General features: G+C 44.1%; 1 protein-coding gene across 3 annotated transcripts; it reads left to right on the top strand.

Annotated features, from left to right (window-relative positions):
- The first annotated feature begins 3,776 nt into the window (after positions 1 to 3,776).
- Positions 3,777 to 16,278, top strand: HAO2 (hydroxyacid oxidase 2). 3 transcript variants are annotated; one of them, XM_074593347.1, is made up of 9 exons: positions 3,777 to 3,889; positions 6,084 to 6,135; positions 7,775 to 7,927; positions 9,116 to 9,267; positions 10,087 to 10,370; positions 10,742 to 10,957; positions 12,767 to 12,925; positions 14,610 to 14,679; positions 15,968 to 16,278. In XM_074593347.1, the coding sequence occupies exons 1-9, from the start codon at positions 3,886 to 3,888 to the stop codon at positions 16,021 to 16,023; spliced, it is 1,146 nt and encodes a 381-aa protein (XP_074449448.1). In that variant the 5' UTR covers positions 3,777 to 3,885; the 3' UTR covers positions 16,024 to 16,278. The 3 variants fall into 3 exon arrangements, with proteins under 3 accessions (XP_074449448.1, XP_074449459.1, XP_074449437.1); XM_074593358.1 differs by lacking the exons at positions 3,777 to 3,889; positions 6,084 to 6,135 and adding an exon at positions 6,140 to 6,223; XM_074593336.1 differs by lacking the exons at positions 3,777 to 3,889; positions 6,084 to 6,135 and adding an exon at positions 7,573 to 7,686.
- The last annotated feature ends 64 nt before the right edge of the window (positions 16,279 to 16,342 follow it).

Here is a 16,342-nt window from a genome sequence, read left to right as displayed (position 1 = left end):
AGGTGGAATCCCCATGAGTGGAGACACGCACAGATATAGCTGATTCTGATATCAGGAAGAGGAGAGGACGAGATGGCCTCTCTGGCCTCCTCTCAGCCCTACTTTTGTATTCATTTATGGCAGTCATGCAGTTGCAGATAAAGACTTAGTCCTCACTGATTCTCAAATGGTGAGATATTCTCAGATAGCAGCATCACTCCCACTGCAGATGAAACCTGCCAGGACTTTGCCCAGCTTATAAAATGGAACTGGGACATCAAGCCCAGAGTGCTCTTTGTCTCAGGTGGGTGCAGCTCCCAAGTACTCCTTGTTCCTGTTTTTATTGTGCCCTGTGGATTTGAGTGGGCTATTTCTTTCAATGCCAGTACCGTGGTTCTTTGAAAATCAAGAAGGAAGAGAAAGGCAGGATGTCTGCACAAGCCTAGCCAACCTATTAGGCCAGATAAGGTTATGGACAAAATAATCTGCAGCCAGCTCTTCATAAGGGTGTGTCATAATTAATGTCATATCTGGCTGCCTCTGACTCCCTGGCTTCAAGGGGGACAGCCGCACATCCAAGTCAAAGACAAGACTCAAAGCTGAGTCATGCCTGAGCTCCTCTGCTGCTCCACCTTGTGTGAGCTCAGTGTCTTTGGAGGCAGCTTTGGCAGCAGCTAGTGAGGACCAAAGGGTGTTCTGGGAAACACAGCATCTGCAGCCCTTCTTCCCTAACTCTTTCCTTGTTCACTTCACACCCTAACCCCTATTTTGCATACATGCTGCAGGTTGTACTTGTTTGTGTAGTTATTTGCTTGACAGTAGCCTTAGATATGTCTCTGAGATGAGCAGTGCTCTCTGTTTTCATACTGAGAACAGACAGTCATTGTCCTCCTTCCTTCAGCATTTCTCAGACATAATTAAATGACTCTGGAAAACTACTCTCTGAAATATCTTTTTTATGGTTGTATGCTCAGTCTGTGACCCTGCTTGTGCACTCCCTCTCTGCTACCTGCAGCCCATGACTCCTCGCATGACAGTAAGTGTGTCTCCTACATCAAACCCTGATGTGATCTTTCCTCCCTCCCTGTTGGCTTGATTCCTGCATTGCTGGTGAAGAAGCTTGTCAGAGTCTGTGGCTCCAGTATCTTTATGAAGAGGGGTAACCTGGTGAAAAGACTGCATCATCTCTCTTAAGTGCCACAAAGCACTCCAGACCTCTCTCACCTGAAGAGATCCAAGGGAACAGATTTCCACAGTAGGACTCAGAAGCATGCTCCTGGTTTCTCCCATTTTTTTTCGGGGGAGTGAAGGAGGAATGAAGAAAAAGGGTAAGAATGTAATAAAAGAAAGGATACCACAAAAATTCAGGTTACTGAGAGACTCTAGAGGTGTAGGAAGGATCAGACTGATGGACAGCAGAATACATTGTGCTCCACCTACAAGCTGCCCCTGCCGGGGAGGCTAAGACAGACGTGGTGTGGGAGAGAGAGAGGTAGACTCCCCCACGCCGAAGGAGCTGTCAGCCGAAAGGTCCTGCCATGGCTTGGGTTGGGACGAAGTTGGAAATCCAGCCTGTGATATGGAAAGTCCACTGCACTTGATTCTCTTCCCCTTGTGGGAGGACAGAAGGGACCCCTGCACCTTGCAAGGGAAGAGGATCATTGTTTTCCTGAACATTTTAAAGGAAAAAGAAGAGATTCCACATACAGGGCCACAGTGGCAACATGAGGCAATTGGGATAGGACCCTATGAAGAAGGGTTTTTCCAACGTGTCCATGAATTTGGATTGCCTTATTTCAGGCAATCTGAGTCCACTAGCTTTTGCTCTGGACTCACTCTTGCAGAGCCCAGCCAAAAAGAATGACCTGAATCAGTGCTGTACATAGTAACAAAGTCATCTCTATTTTGCAGAGCACAGAGGTCAGGACCAGTCTGCCAATAATCCCAAGAACAGCCCCGAATGCTCACAGACTGGAAGCAGGGAGGCTGTGCCGACACGGTGTCACTAACAATTAACTGGCGGTGGATTACCAGCCTCGGCGTTTCTTTTCAGACCCAGTCAGCTTTTGCATCCTGTGATTTCATTGTGCCCTGTTGTCACTGGTTTAGCAGACCTTTGCTTGGTGCTCCCCAGTGCAGGCTGGTTAAACCTTGTCTGCTTCAGACCCTTTCTCTAATGCTGATGTGGATGTCAGTGAGATGCAGCTACCTTATGGAAAAACTCATAGTTAGGTGACGTATTGGCACGCTTAATAAGCCAGAAAGAAAGGCTCAGAAATGACTTTTTACCATATGTGACAGTACAGGGGAGATGTGGGACTTTTTGTGTGGTTGGACCTCCGGACACACAGCACAGAGCCCCACCACATGAGCTAGTGGAGTCATCTGCTAGCGGGAAACACTTTTCCTTTTTGAGAATCTAACACTGGGGGTAGATGAGACACATTTTCCCAAAGGGCTCTGTAGCTATTTGCTGTTCCACAGAGCAATGCTAAGAATAAATCAAGCTCTCTTCTGGGTTTTGGAGACAGAGGTGGTTACAGAAAGAACAGCCAAATATTTGGTAGTCTCCTAGAACTCTTTCTGCCCAGTGTGTCATGGGCTGTCCTCTTCTGCCTCTTCCCCAGTTTTTTTCCTCTTCTCTTGATTCTTCTATCCCCCTGAAGTGCCATCATCCCGGCATATCCCTGACCTGTTTTACTCCCATCTGCTCTGTCTCCGACCTTGTCGTGCCCCATCCCACCCTGCCTGTCCCTAGGTGCTGTCCTGCAGTTCCACTTTTGAGCCATTATTTTTCTCTTTGTTTTCCCCTCCAGGCCTGTTTAAGGCTGAATCCGAGCACGGGTGGTATGGGGGGGTGGGATAATGGGGGGCGGCCAGCTCTCTGCCCTCTGCTCGTATTTGGGGCTTTCTGAGCTCCTTTGGCCACGGGCAGAAGCAGGGTCTGCACTAGGCAGGTCTTTAGTAAAGATAACATCTGGAATTCAGACAAGCTCTGCTGAGCATGTGCAAGTACAGAGCAGTGATTTACAGCTAGGTCAGATCTGGATGGATTTTCATATGGCCAGCAAGTACAGGCTGATGCCCCCAGGGATCAGCCCCCGCTAATTTCAAGCCCCTGCATGAAGCACTGAACTGCAGTGAAACCGCTGTAAGACATTTTCAGCATGGGCCAACCACCATATTTTTCACTAACCTCATTCTTGGAAGTTGCTGACCGACTTTCAGTGAAATGTTCCCAAAAAAATTCAGCCCAACATAGAGACCAAGGATGGAAAATTTCAGCCTAGAATGATTAAAATATGACAAAATTAAAAGCAACTGAAAACTGGATCTTATAATTGAAAGTGTTAGGCAATGTTAAATATAAGATTTGTTGCCATCTCCACCTATAATAGAGGGATGGCTATTTAAATATTTAATCTTGGGAAAACTTTCCTGCATGACTGACATGCAAGGACAAAGTGTTTTCCTTCCAAACATGGGGCATATGCCCAAGAAAGATATCTGATAAGGAAAACCAGTGGTGACTGTTTGTGAACCGTTATTTGATCTGAGTTATTTACATTGCTTAGAGTTCACCAGATTCTTCACTGAAGTGTTGTAAAGTCCCAGACTGAACCCACCGCTAGTGGATGCACCAGTGAGAGAGATGTCAGCTTGACCCATGGCAATTTGCCATCTGTGAAAAGCAAACAAATATAACCAACTGGAGTAACGAGCATCATGATTGTAATAGGAACTTGAGCACAGATTTACACAGGATCTGTGTGTTCGGACTCACGAGCCTTTGACTATGTTAGTATTGAAAAGTGAGCAACTGCAAAACCCCAGCTGTGCAGATCTGTGCAAAAATCAGCCTTTGGCTGTTGACTGCTTCACGCTCTACCTGCAAGGCTGGACCAGATGTGTGAGTATTTCCTATATTATTTTCTTCCAGCAAAGTTTTTAGAGACTCTTTTTAAGTCTTTTATTGTACTCCAATGAAAGAGCTCCAGAACTTTAAAACTTGTCCACTGTTTTTTCAAACATGTAGCAGGGGCTCTAATAAAAGGTATTATCCTTGTGGCAAATTTTGGTTTCCTTAGAGCTTTAGAGCTTCATAGCTAAATCAGAAGTCTAACTAGTATCAGAGAAAATACTACTTATGGGATAAGAAGTCATTGCTACTTTGAATTGAGTCCATTGCTGAAGGAAGACAATGTATCTAGATGCAAAGTAGTCTCTTAAAAGACACAGCACAAAAGCAGAGATTTTTCCTCTCTCCTGATCCAAAATGCAGTAGTCACAAACTACTTTTAATTCATGTAAAATTATGATAACCATGAAACCATAAACTTTATGGTTTGGTGAGTTGGCTGCGACGTGCATCCCTAAAGTAGGGGAGTGCTGAGATCAGCATAATGTGAAATACGACAGAGGACCCTGCAGATAACTTGTAGGCTGAAACGAAGATCAGGCCAGACCAGATGTAGCTACGTTTATTGCTATGCTGTGCACCAGAAAATGTTAAGAATAAAACACAGGGAATGAAGATTTCCAAACATATTAGCAGGCACTCTTGTGATGTGATCATATCAGTTTTAAGGCCATAGCGTCTGGCAGCCCATCAAGGACTGATTTTTGTCTTTTTTTTGGTGGTGTTATTACTAACATAGATTGATATATATGACCCAAAGCTGACATCTAGCGGAGGGAGAATGGGTGCAGGATTTTCCTTCCCTTCCCAGGGATGCACTCTGTTGTGTGCAGATGGAGACGGCACTTTGCTCTTCAGAATTGACACGAAGGCCACCTGCTGTGCAGCTTTTCCTGGGCAGGAAAGTGATCCAAGGAGCCCACGGGCACGCATGCCCAGCGTGCACACCGTGTCCTGCTGGTGACACGTGTATCCATAGCCGGATGCTGGAAGGAAGCTTCACAGTGCTGTCAGTGGATAACGAGCTCAGAAGGCTGAATTTAAAAAAGTTCCAAAAGACGATGGTATAGATGATCATGCCTGGTAGAGTTTGGGCAGGGACTCATGGATACATGTAAGAGAAGAATAGGTGTTCACTACAGCTGTAAAGATGGTGTCAGCAACCTAGAATCTCTGCTGTCAGGAACTTCAGATCTGCAGTCCTGGATCAGACCAGCCTCTTGGAAACCAGGTCCCGAGGCTGCAGCTCTGTTCAGCTTCCAGCTCTTCCCCGGTCCTTTGGCTCGCTCGCTGCCCCAGCTGCAAGTTGCTGCCTCACCCTCTGCACCTGGTATCACATGTTTGTGAGAAAAATTTTTAGTTAGTAAAAATTAAAGTTTTAAGCTCTCTTGCTTGCATGGGCAAATTGAAAACATGAACCTTAAAGGCTTAAAAAACCAAGTTACAAATAAGACTGTCGGGTGTTTACTTTTCATATCTCACAAATTTAAGTCAATATCATAAATCTGTTGGCACCTCAGTCCTGGTTTGTAATGCTTAGCAGAGGAGACAGAGGGAAGCACAGAGAAGTCTCACCAGCTCCAAGCACAGGAAAGGGAGAGGACCCATGGTCCTCCTGGGAGATGACTGGGTGGGGAGCCAAAGGAGGGAATCTGCGAGCCCAGTTGGAAAGCAGCCGGACCACGAGAGCACTCATAGCCCTCTAAAAATGGCAGAAGACAAAAGGTACTTCACTTCTTCGTGTACGATAGGAAGCAAAAAACATTTCCCACGTGTGGTGGTGAAGATTCAAGGCCCTGTGGTTGTGGGCTGTAACAAATCACACTGTCTGTGGATCATCATTTTGGTGGAATTTGCAGCACATTCAGCAGCAAGTTATCAACAATTTAGAGATTCAGTCGAACCCCCTGAAATGCTGTTGCTTCCCTAAGTGAATGCACAGCCTCCAGCCACTGCCAAAGAGCACAGAGCCCATGCTGTGAACCAAGCAATCGCGCTGCTGACAAGGGGATGCATGTTTTTGGAAGGAACTTTTAATCACCTGATAGCAAAACAAAGTTAGTGTTATACAAACAGTACAAAGTTTACTGCAGGATTGAGCATTAATCTCTGGTGGTTGCTTATTGACTCCATAAAAAACAGCAGCTAATCAGTGAAAAAAACCTCCTCTATATCTTGTTTGCAGGTGAACTTGAAGGAGAGGATCTCACCTCCTGCAGCTCTCCCCGAAACCCAAAGTAAGTCTGAACTGAGGTTCTGAACTGGGAGACAATGAGGACTGGGCCTGGCTTGTTTGAAATTCCCGTCTATTCTGCCATGAGAGGGGTTGGTTTGTCTTTTTGTCCTTGCTTTGACCTTTCTAACAGTTGGAAAAGCAGAAGTCTTGATAAGTGGTTTACAGTTTATCACAACATATGATATATGAGGACTTGTGCTATCAGCAGCACTTGATGTCTTGAAGGCATACAGAGAAGGCTTGGGATACTTTTACTACCTGCTACCTAAAACCTGTCGGAGGAGTCAAAACAATTCTGAAGAAATCAGTCACATTTCTTCTCCATCTTCCAATGAGCCCCTCATCCTGGGCTCTTTCCTAGCAGAGAATTGTGAGTCCTAATTTTCAAGTGTATACACAGGCACCCCAGTCAGTGAGACATACCCACGGCTGCAGTTTGACAGGTTGGATCTGTGTCCGTAACCTGCGTGTTTATCCGCGTCAGAAGTGTACAACATTGGGCACATGGGCCTGGTTTTGGTGAAGCTTGCAACCCCTGCCAATATGGCTAATCCTGAAAACTAGGATATTTAATTCTCATGTACATTTGTAGAAAAATTAGACCCAAGCCACATGTGGTTTAAAAGTTTATGCTTTCATATACCTTGCAAAATGCCTATTTTAATCAGAGCTGTGGAAGTAATTGCAAAAAAAATGATTCAGTAAATTGATTTTGTCTGTGTTTTGTACATGTTTCCTTGTGCACGGGCATGGCTTGCTAAAACATTAATTTGCATAGTTTTCAGTCCTGGCTGGTTGAAAAGCATGTAAGTGCGGACACTCGCTAGGCAGCATTTATGTTGGTTTGATTAGACATCTGGGTCACACAACGTCACTTCTGTTCCCTGAAAGATTGAGGGTAGTTCTTAGAATCATGTTTCACATTGTGGAATTTGCTTTTTGCCAGTGTTTTCTCGTAGTTTGTCCAAATTTTCTGTGCTCCTTTTTTAGCATCTATCAGTGCTACAGTATGTAATGCAAACACGCAGAAGATATTTGTTACAAAAGAGAAATGAAGATCTGAAGAAAATACTTTGTTTTTCTGCAGCGCTGGCCTTGACAGTGGCTTGCACTCCGAGTCTGGACATAGTTTTACAATGCGTTCATGCTGGAGCAGGTTAGATGTAGACTCCGTGTTTACTTGCTTCCAGATTTTATGAGCTTGAATTTAGTCACTGCGCTCCATAACTAATTGTTCAGTCAGGGAGCCGTCCTAAGGGGTAATCCAGCAAATGATGTTTTGGGACAAACTTTGAGGAGAATTACTGGAACAAATAACCCTGCTAGTTTTTAAAATGGAATTTATGACAGAATTACACAATTGCCGTGTCTTAAAATAGCAGAGGACCTAAAATGTCCTCTTCAGACTTCTGTTTAAGACAGAATAAAGAGAGGCACAGCGATGCAAGCTTCTTCCTGCTCTTATGGCTGCAAGTTTTCCTCATACTAGGAGAGAGGATGAATGGCAAGATAGACTGAGAGAACCTCTCTCTACAAGACAGATGGGTCCAAGGTTTGCATTAAGTGACATTAGAGCCCTCGGAAGAGAGAATGGCAGTTCAGGGATTTAATTTCTGCTCTGTGTTATTCTTTTCTTCAAGGTTCCCAGAGCCTCTCTCAGCAATGGCTATGGTGTGTCTTTCAGACTTCGAAGCTTATGCTAAAAAGTATTTACCCAAGATTGCCTGGGATTTTTTTGCAGCTGGGGCGGATGACTGTAGCACTCGAGATGAAAACATCCTGGCATATAAAAGGTAATGTAAGGAGGAAATCAGGAGTGTGGTATTGGAAGATTTTAAACTATGTTTTTGTGCAAACGTTTGGACCTCACAAGCAAGCAACGATCCCTCACACCTTGCCCTTTCAAGGTGGTCCCCAAGCAAAATGCACTTACCTAAATGACAAATGCTGTATGCTCTGATGCTAGCCTGAACATGACGCATGAGGCATAAGGGATGCTGAAGGTCCAGGCAAATGGGAGGGTAGGATAGGGTAGGGTATGGTGTGGTGTGGTGGTATGGTATGGTATGGTATGGTATGGTATGGTATGGTATGGTATGACAGGAAAGAGGATGAGTGGCTATAATAGAATGAGATGTGAGAATAAGTCTTACAAGGAGCGGCTGAGGGAGCTGGGGTTGTTTAGCCCGGAGAAAAGGAGTCTGAGGGGAGACCTTATCGCTCTCTACAACTACCTGAAAGGAGGTTGTAGAGAGGCGGGGGTCAGTCTCTTCTCCCAGGTAACAGGAGGTAGGACAAGAGGAAATGGCCTCAAGCGGCACCAGGGGAGGTTTAGACTGGATATTAGGAAAGATTTTTACACTGAAAGGGTTATCAAACATTGGAACAGGCTGCCCAGGGAAGTGGTTGAGGCACCATCCCTGGAGGTATTTAAAAGACGTGTAGGCATAGCGCTTAGAGATATGGTTTAGATAAGTGATGGGTTTTGTCAGAGTTAGGTTGATGGTTGGACTAGATGATCTGAAAGGTCCCTTCCAACCTGGGCAGTTCTATGATTCTGTGATTCTAGTATGGGATTTGGGGAACATGCTGCAGACAGTAAAGCCAGGCACAATGTACAGTGGGGACAGACATACAAACGGTGGAGTGGAAGGCAGCGACCTGGGACTGGGCTGCAAGTAGAAGGAATCTGTGGTATTGACAGTGGGAGGAGATGCTTAGCTGAAGTGGGAAATGCAGAAATTATGTACTGTGGCCAGTAAGCAGGAGTATGAGATTAATGAAAAGTGGAAGTGGCTGAACTGCTGGCTGAATTGACCTCTAAAAGGGAACAGAAAGGACAAAGAGCCTTTGTTATATGCTGTTTTCTTTATTGGTTCATCTTCCTGCATTGCAATAGGTAAATGAAGACCTGACTTCCATGAAACCTCAGAAAAGCCACTGGACAGCCACCATCCTGAAGGGGTTTTTTTGCTTTACAGAATTCGTTTCCGGCCACGGATGCTGCGGGATGTATCCATGATGGACATTAGGACTAAGCTCCTGGGGACTGAAATCAGCTTCCCTGTAGGAATCGCCCCTACTGGCTTCCACCAGCTAGCATGGCCTGATGGAGAGAAAAGCACAGCCAGAGGTACTCTTCTGCCTTGTTGCTCTGTAGCAAAAATGGGCCTGCGGAAAAGCCTCAAGAGGCTGTTAAGATGACCTGAAGTGTGACTGAGCAGGATCTTCAGGCTTGAAGAGGCAAACCCCTTTCCCACTTTCTGACACCCCTTTTTGTGGATGACCTACTTGGGTCTGGTGATGCAGAGTGCATGGGAAGCCGTATAGGCATTGCTGTATTTCTCTCAGCCACTATTATGAGATCAGCCCTGGGGGGGCTGCTGCAAACTTTAGGCAGAGATAGTGGACACATTTCTGGTGTACACCAGGGACTGCACAGGTCCTCAGTGCTGTGGGCTCTAGTTAGGACATAGAAGTGGTGGATGGGACTCAGCCTGTAAATTCCTTGTTACTGGCAAGAACAGTGTCTCCCTTGGAGAAAAGCATAACCTCTCTTCCCAAATCCTGTGGTGGGTTTGGAGACCTGACCCTTGGAAATATCTTTTTTCCTGTGTGTTCCTGTGTACACTGTGTGCACTTGACAGCATATTCCTGCAAGAACATAGTCATATAGTTCCTGTTAAAAAAAAAAAAAAGTTGCAGAATGAGAGGACCACCTCTCCCTTTCCTGCTTTCTTAACCATGATCCTACAACAGCGCATGGTAAATATAGCCATTTTTAACCCTGAGAGCGTATTTGCCAATTGGCAGAGCGCTGTGTTTGGTAGGATATTACTCACAGGAGCTCAGATGTTGTCTGCAAACTGTATAAAAAAAAATTTTGTACCCAGTGTCTGGCAGGACCATTGAAATGACCTTGATTCTGATTATTTTCCAATACCTCCTGAAGCGGCCAAAGCAATGAACACCTGTTACATCGCCAGCACGTACTCCACCTGCACGCTGGAGGACATCTCCGCGGCCGCCCCCGGCGGCCTCCGGTGGTTCCAGCTCTACATCCACCGCAACAGGGCGGTTTCCCAGCAGCTGGTCCAACGGGCGGAGGCCTTGGGTTTCCAGGGCCTTGTCCTCACCGCGGATCTGCCCTACACGGGCAAAAGACGTGACGATGTCCGCAATGGTTTCCGCCTTCCTCCCCACATGAAACTGAAGAACTTGGAAGGAGCCTTTGAGGTTTGTAAAATGAGCCTGTCCTTTCATTCCCTGCGCTGGCGTGTACCACATGAGACAAAACCACCGGGTAACTGCTGCTTTGGCATCTGCTGTACCCAGGGCGTATCTTCTCCCCTTCTGGTTCTGCAGCGTCCTGGCTTGACCTCCTGCCAGCCTGGGTTCTGGCTTCAAACTTTCAGTCCAGCTTCCCTAGAGACAGTGATCTCCATCCCCATTGTAATTATTCTCCTCCGGAGACACGTGGTTTCCGGAGCTGATGAACATGTCTTTTGGCAAGTTTAATTAATCTGTTCAAGAGCAGGGAGAGACCTCAAAGGGGCCTTTGTATTGTCACTGCTCAGATGAGGTTTCCTTCTGTCCCATGGCTGTAGGGAGGTGACTGTTCCGAGTACGGACTGCCACCCAACAGCTTGGATCCTTCGGTCACCTGGAATGATATCTACTGGCTGCGGAGCCTGACCCACCTGCCCATCATCATCAAAGGCATCTTGACGAAAGAAGATGCAGAGCTGGCAGTGAGGCATGGAGTTCAGGGAATTATTGTATCCAATCACGGCGGAAGGCAACTGGATGGAGGACCTGCCACTGTAAGTGAGAAGACAGATGTCCCATGTGTGTTTATTCTATGCACGTTTGCGCTAACCTTGGTATCTCCATGCTCGTCTTTGTATATATGTTTCTGGTGGACTCATGTGTTCATTGCATGGCCGTGGATGTGTGCAGATGTACTTTAGCTTTAAACTGGTAAGATGCATGCCTTGGCATGGGCTACCCACTCAAGTATTTTCTCAGCTTCTTGGAAGGGTTCTGTAAGCAGCACTGAACCCACATAACTGCAAATAAAGTACTGGCCTAAGCTAGTAAAAGTTTTCTGCCTACGTCTTCATTAGCTGGTGCAGTGCACACGTACTCTTTGCGCACTGCAGCAAAAATAAAACAAAGCTCTGGAACCAAAAATGTACAAATGAGAGCATAATGTATTCTCATTGTTCACATCTGCCAAAACATGCACAAACAATGCAGCTAGATTTAGTGAGAGGTCTGCTTGCGTATTTACAGACACAAGACTAAATGGGAATTTATTGACTTTCATGAGCCAGAAAAAGGATAATTTATCTGGAGAAAAACTCCCCCGCTTTTTAATCTGTACAAAGAAATTGTGGGTTGTTTGGACGTATATATATTTCACTGGTTTAATTTGGCTTCTGTCAGTTTTTCAAATTGTTCTTCTTTTACAGTTCTGCATTGCATAGTATCCTATGGACTCTCTTTTCTCTGTTTTCCTTATTAAATACAAATAGGCAACAGGGAATTCTCTTCTATTCTATGTTGAGGCTGAGAATAATGATTTAAAAAAATACATCTAAATACTAAATAACATAATAATGGAAATGGCATCAGCATTAAACTGCTCTTCTACCTTAAAAGTTTCTTTACATGCACGGACAAACCAGCAGATACCTAGTTCAGCTCTGCTGCTCCCCTGGTACCAAGCCTGGCAGCAGAAGCTATTGTCCCTGCTCTTGCTGAGCTATTTCTGGAAAATTTCAGCCTGAAATTCTGAAAAAAAAATATGACCAATTGGAAAAATCTACTTAGTAATCTTACTTATAGCTGCTCTACTTAAAAAAGATGAAGAGAAGGCAAAAGAGTATAAGAGACTGCAGAAAAAGAGACCTTTGGGTTTGCCGTGAAGGAGAGTTAGTTAGGTCTAGTGCAACGTCCTGCCACCGGTTACGCTGCCTTTGGGACCAGAGCCAGCATCTCTGCGTGTTGCTGCCCTGCACTACCACCCTGGCACTGCGCTGTGCTCTACAGGAAAGACCTCAGGGAATGAGGAGAGTTAGCCTGGAGGAAATGGTACGTTGCCTGTACTACATAGCAAATGAAATCCTTCATAGGTGCTTCAGGGGGTCTGAGGAGGCTTTCGACAGGTGGTCACCAGGATTAGTTTGAAATGCAAGTTTAGGCAAATTGGACAGTAGCAGGGTGAAGTCTGACATCAGCGTTTTTTACAAATTTTTGTATCATTGACCATTGTCTCAAATGAAAGTAAGATATTAATGACAATTATTTCCATTGAAATTTATTTTTAAAACCTTTCAGAAAGCAAGTGAAAATGTTACTTTTTCACTTATTAGAAGTGCTAGCAAAGAATATCAGCATAAGCAGAGCACTGGAAAATGGCATTAACTATCTGGCAAACAGAACAAGGAGCTGCACTTTATTCTGCAGCGTTCGGTGCTGTGCTATTTGTGATGCATTGTCCCTTTTCATTTTGAGAAGCTATGCCACTAAAGCATTGCATCCCTGCCTGTCTCTGGAATATCCCCTCTTTCTCTTGGAATCTAAAGCTGACCTCAAGGTGAGCCTCAAGAGTGGCTGCTTCTTTGCAGATCGATGCTCTGGTTGAGGTTGCGGAGGCAGTACAAGGCAGAGTCGAAGTGTATTTGGATGGTGGAATACGAAAAGGAAGTGACGTATTAAAAGCACTGGCACTGGGAGCAAAATGCGTCTTTATTGGAAGACCGGCTTTATGGGGTCTGGCTTACAAGGTGAGTAAGGAGCTTTGAGTTTGTATGTCTACTTCTCATACTCTCCAACACTGTGTTGTTGTTATTTAAAAGTCATAGAGACAGTTTTCAGCACTGAAGAATCTTACCCATTTATTTTGTTTGCTTCTTTTGCTGAATTTCAAGTGGAAACACCCCAAATTGAATCAAAACCAGACCTTTTTTTCTTTGATTTAAAAATGCCACTGAATTTTATGATTTCAAACATGATTTTGAAGCTGACACCATTGTTTTGTGGGACCTGATTTCTTCGTGTTGCAGTTTGGTGCTAAAATAGTGTAGGACTCAGGACCAACAGTGCTTTTGAAAATCGGAAAAGGGCTTATTTGCTACAAAGATGAGTCTGACAATTTGATTTGCTGACAGCTTACCTGCAAAAAATATATGGTTTTGATACGGCAGTTTCACAGCGGTGTTATGAATTCTTGAGAAATACATATAGAACTCCATCCCGCTGATGTCTGAAACATTTTGGGCAAGACTGAGCACAACCGTGTCCTGTATGTGCCTGAGCGTGCTACTATTATCTCAGTCGCAGCTTTGCTGCTTCTTGAATACTAGCATATTTCTATGATACAGAGTCATGAATTAGGCCCCTATGCAGAAGGTTAACATAATTAAAATTAAAATGTAATTATACCAGTTGTTTGCTTTGCTAAATTTTTGCATTTTATCCTCTGGATTGGAGCTTCCATGCTTTTCTCTAGAAGAAAAAAAAAATAATTTTACGGTCTTCAAACATTTCCTATTTTTTAATGAGACTAGTGTCCAGTGGTGTTATTGCTGTGGATTCCAGTAGTTAGGCTTTAAGCAAGAAATCATCTGAATCTTCTGAGAAACCTGGAAGGGTTGGTGGCACTATTTCTGTTGCCAATAAACAGAGGAAAAGGGCCTAACATGAAAAGGGTGTTGCTGTGGGCTGCCTGCATTTTTTTCCATAATGCAAACAGAAAGGAGATGGGATTTTTTGAGTTCAGCTGTGCTTTGGTGCTGTATTCCATAAAGTATTCCTAAAGCTGTATCTCAGTAGCATTACCCTAGCGTACAAAAGAGGAAGGGCATGAACAGGCACTGACATTGTCTGCACCCAAAACATTCCTTATTGCAAGAAACAAAAATAAAATTTAAGAGAAAAAAAGAAAAAAAATCCTCCAATATTTTACTGTAAGATCAAAATCATATGTACATTTTATTGGATTTTGAACGTCTTGGTGTGACTTGCTCGGAGGAAAACACAGTGTGTACTATTTTTAAAGATTCAGTCTGGTATCTCAGTAAACAAAAGTTTTTAAAGCTGTACCATATATAAAACTCTCATTACTTCATAAAATACTGTCAGCATTGTAAAGCCTGACATTTTAAAACAAGCCCATTGGTGGAGGTTAACTGAAAGCTAAGGAAAAAAAAAAACAACTAGAAAATGTCAGAAGTGAAAAACAACTTTGTTTTCTTTCCCTGTTCAGATGTATCACAAAAGGAAAAGCATCTAAATTAATCTGTGATGAACTGAGCACATCCATCATATCATTTTAATCATTCATCTGTATGAGGGACTGGAATTGGCACGGAGTTCAGGGACTGTCCCAGCTCTCACAGTGCAAGCATCCTGCAGCACTGCTCAGTGCCAGTGCTCCTTTTACCCTGACTGCTTTCTTTGTTGGAGCAGGGTGAAGAAGGTCTTCAAGACATTTTGAGAATTTTGCAGGATGAGTTTCGTTTGTCGATGGCCTTAGCTGGTAAGCATTTTGCCCCTTGTTTGTAATTGGTGATACCTGAGGTCTCTGCATGCAAGCCATCTAATATCAGAAGTCTGATGGATGGGTCACAAAAAGGGAATCCATGTGATCTGTGCTGGTTCTAATTGCTATATTTAAGGTGATTCTTTGCTTCCTGTGAAACTACTTGGCATTTCAGGTGCCATAACAATGAAGCTTGCAAGGAGGAAGTAGGTTAAAGCAGCTTTCTGACCCAATTAAAGACATACAAAACTGCTAAGCAGAGCTGAGCAAAACTTGGAATTTCTGTTTTGCTGGGAATTGTAGCATATTTTTTTCAGTATTTAATTGTTTACCAGGGCAAAAGGCAACCAATTCTTTTTCTGCATGAAAATTTTGGAAAAAATGGATGCAGAATTTTTCCCTGTGTATTAGATAATACAGTCTGTTGGTGCAGGTTCCAATCTCTGCATCCCACATGCATTAAGAGCCTCCATGTCTCCTCCAAGCTTTTACTGTTGTTCCTCATTCTATGTTTCTGTAGCTGTCACGTTTGCCCCCCTCACTGAAAAGTAAATTCGTGCAGCCCAGTGCAAACTCCAGTTTCACGCAGGAACGAGTACTGCATGCAGATCCAGTGCAGAAGTATTCAGACATCAGCAAAAGGTCCCACTTCAAATCATGTTTTAAAGATTTTCATGCTCTAGCAACCCTCAACTCAAGTGGATAGCAACACTGACTGCAAGACTGGAACTGAAATCCTGTTGGGCATTTCCTAATAGGCTGTTTTTTTTGGATTACTTTTTCAACTAGTGAAGATTCCTACAAGGTTGTTTGTTTTTTTTCCAGGAGGCTCTCACACTTCGTTACATGGAAAAAGGGCACTGAATTTGGCAAGTGTAGCAGGTTGGGACCTTTTTGGCAGGGCTGTGAAATTCCACCCAGATTTGACCAAATGAAATGGCAATGCAAATCTCCACCTCCAGTCACTTGACACACAGCAACCCCTGGGTCATTTCTGTCTGCCCTTCACTTATGGCTGGATGAGGTGGCTCCCTGCTCAGCTTGTTATAAGGAACCTTTTTTTTCTTGTTTCTAAGCCTTCTTGTGTGGGAAGCCCAGGGCCTAAGCTCAAGGCTGAAGATGGCATTGGGGAGTAGGGCTCCTGTGAGCGAGCTGTTGAAGTACCAACCTATCCCCACATTGGTCATACAAGACTAGACAATGTTTCAGAGGAGGGGGGCCTTCCAAGTTTCATCCACAAACCTTTCTCTCTCACCAACATGTTTCATTTCTCTATTTATTTCAGGCTGTGCCAGTGTCTCAGAGATTGGCCCACATCTCGTTCAGTTCTCAAAGCTGTGAACAACCTCCTGCAAACAAAAAAAGGCAGCTCACACTGAGGTCCCAACCAGACTGAAGAGAGAAAAAGGAGGTGCAAACATTGAAAGTGCAATAAGTAGTTGATAAGGCCTTAAGGAAATTTATGAGGAGATTAGGAAAGGCTCTGTGTTAGCAAAGGCTGTTCTTTGCTTTTATTGAGACCAATTAGTTCTTTAACACTTCGGGTAATTGTTACTTGCTTAAATACATTTTCTTTAAACTGGCTGTTCAATGGCATTACCTGTGTTGGGCCTTACTCCTAATCTCTGTTACATTGGGCAGTGAGAGATGGAAAACTATG

Source organism: Larus michahellis, chromosome 1, assembly GCF_964199755.1.
Source record: "Larus michahellis chromosome 1, bLarMic1.1, whole genome shotgun sequence".
Taxonomy (NCBI): domain Eukaryota; kingdom Metazoa; phylum Chordata; class Aves; order Charadriiformes; family Laridae; genus Larus; species Larus michahellis.
This window is presented reverse-complemented; position numbering and strand designations above follow the sequence as displayed.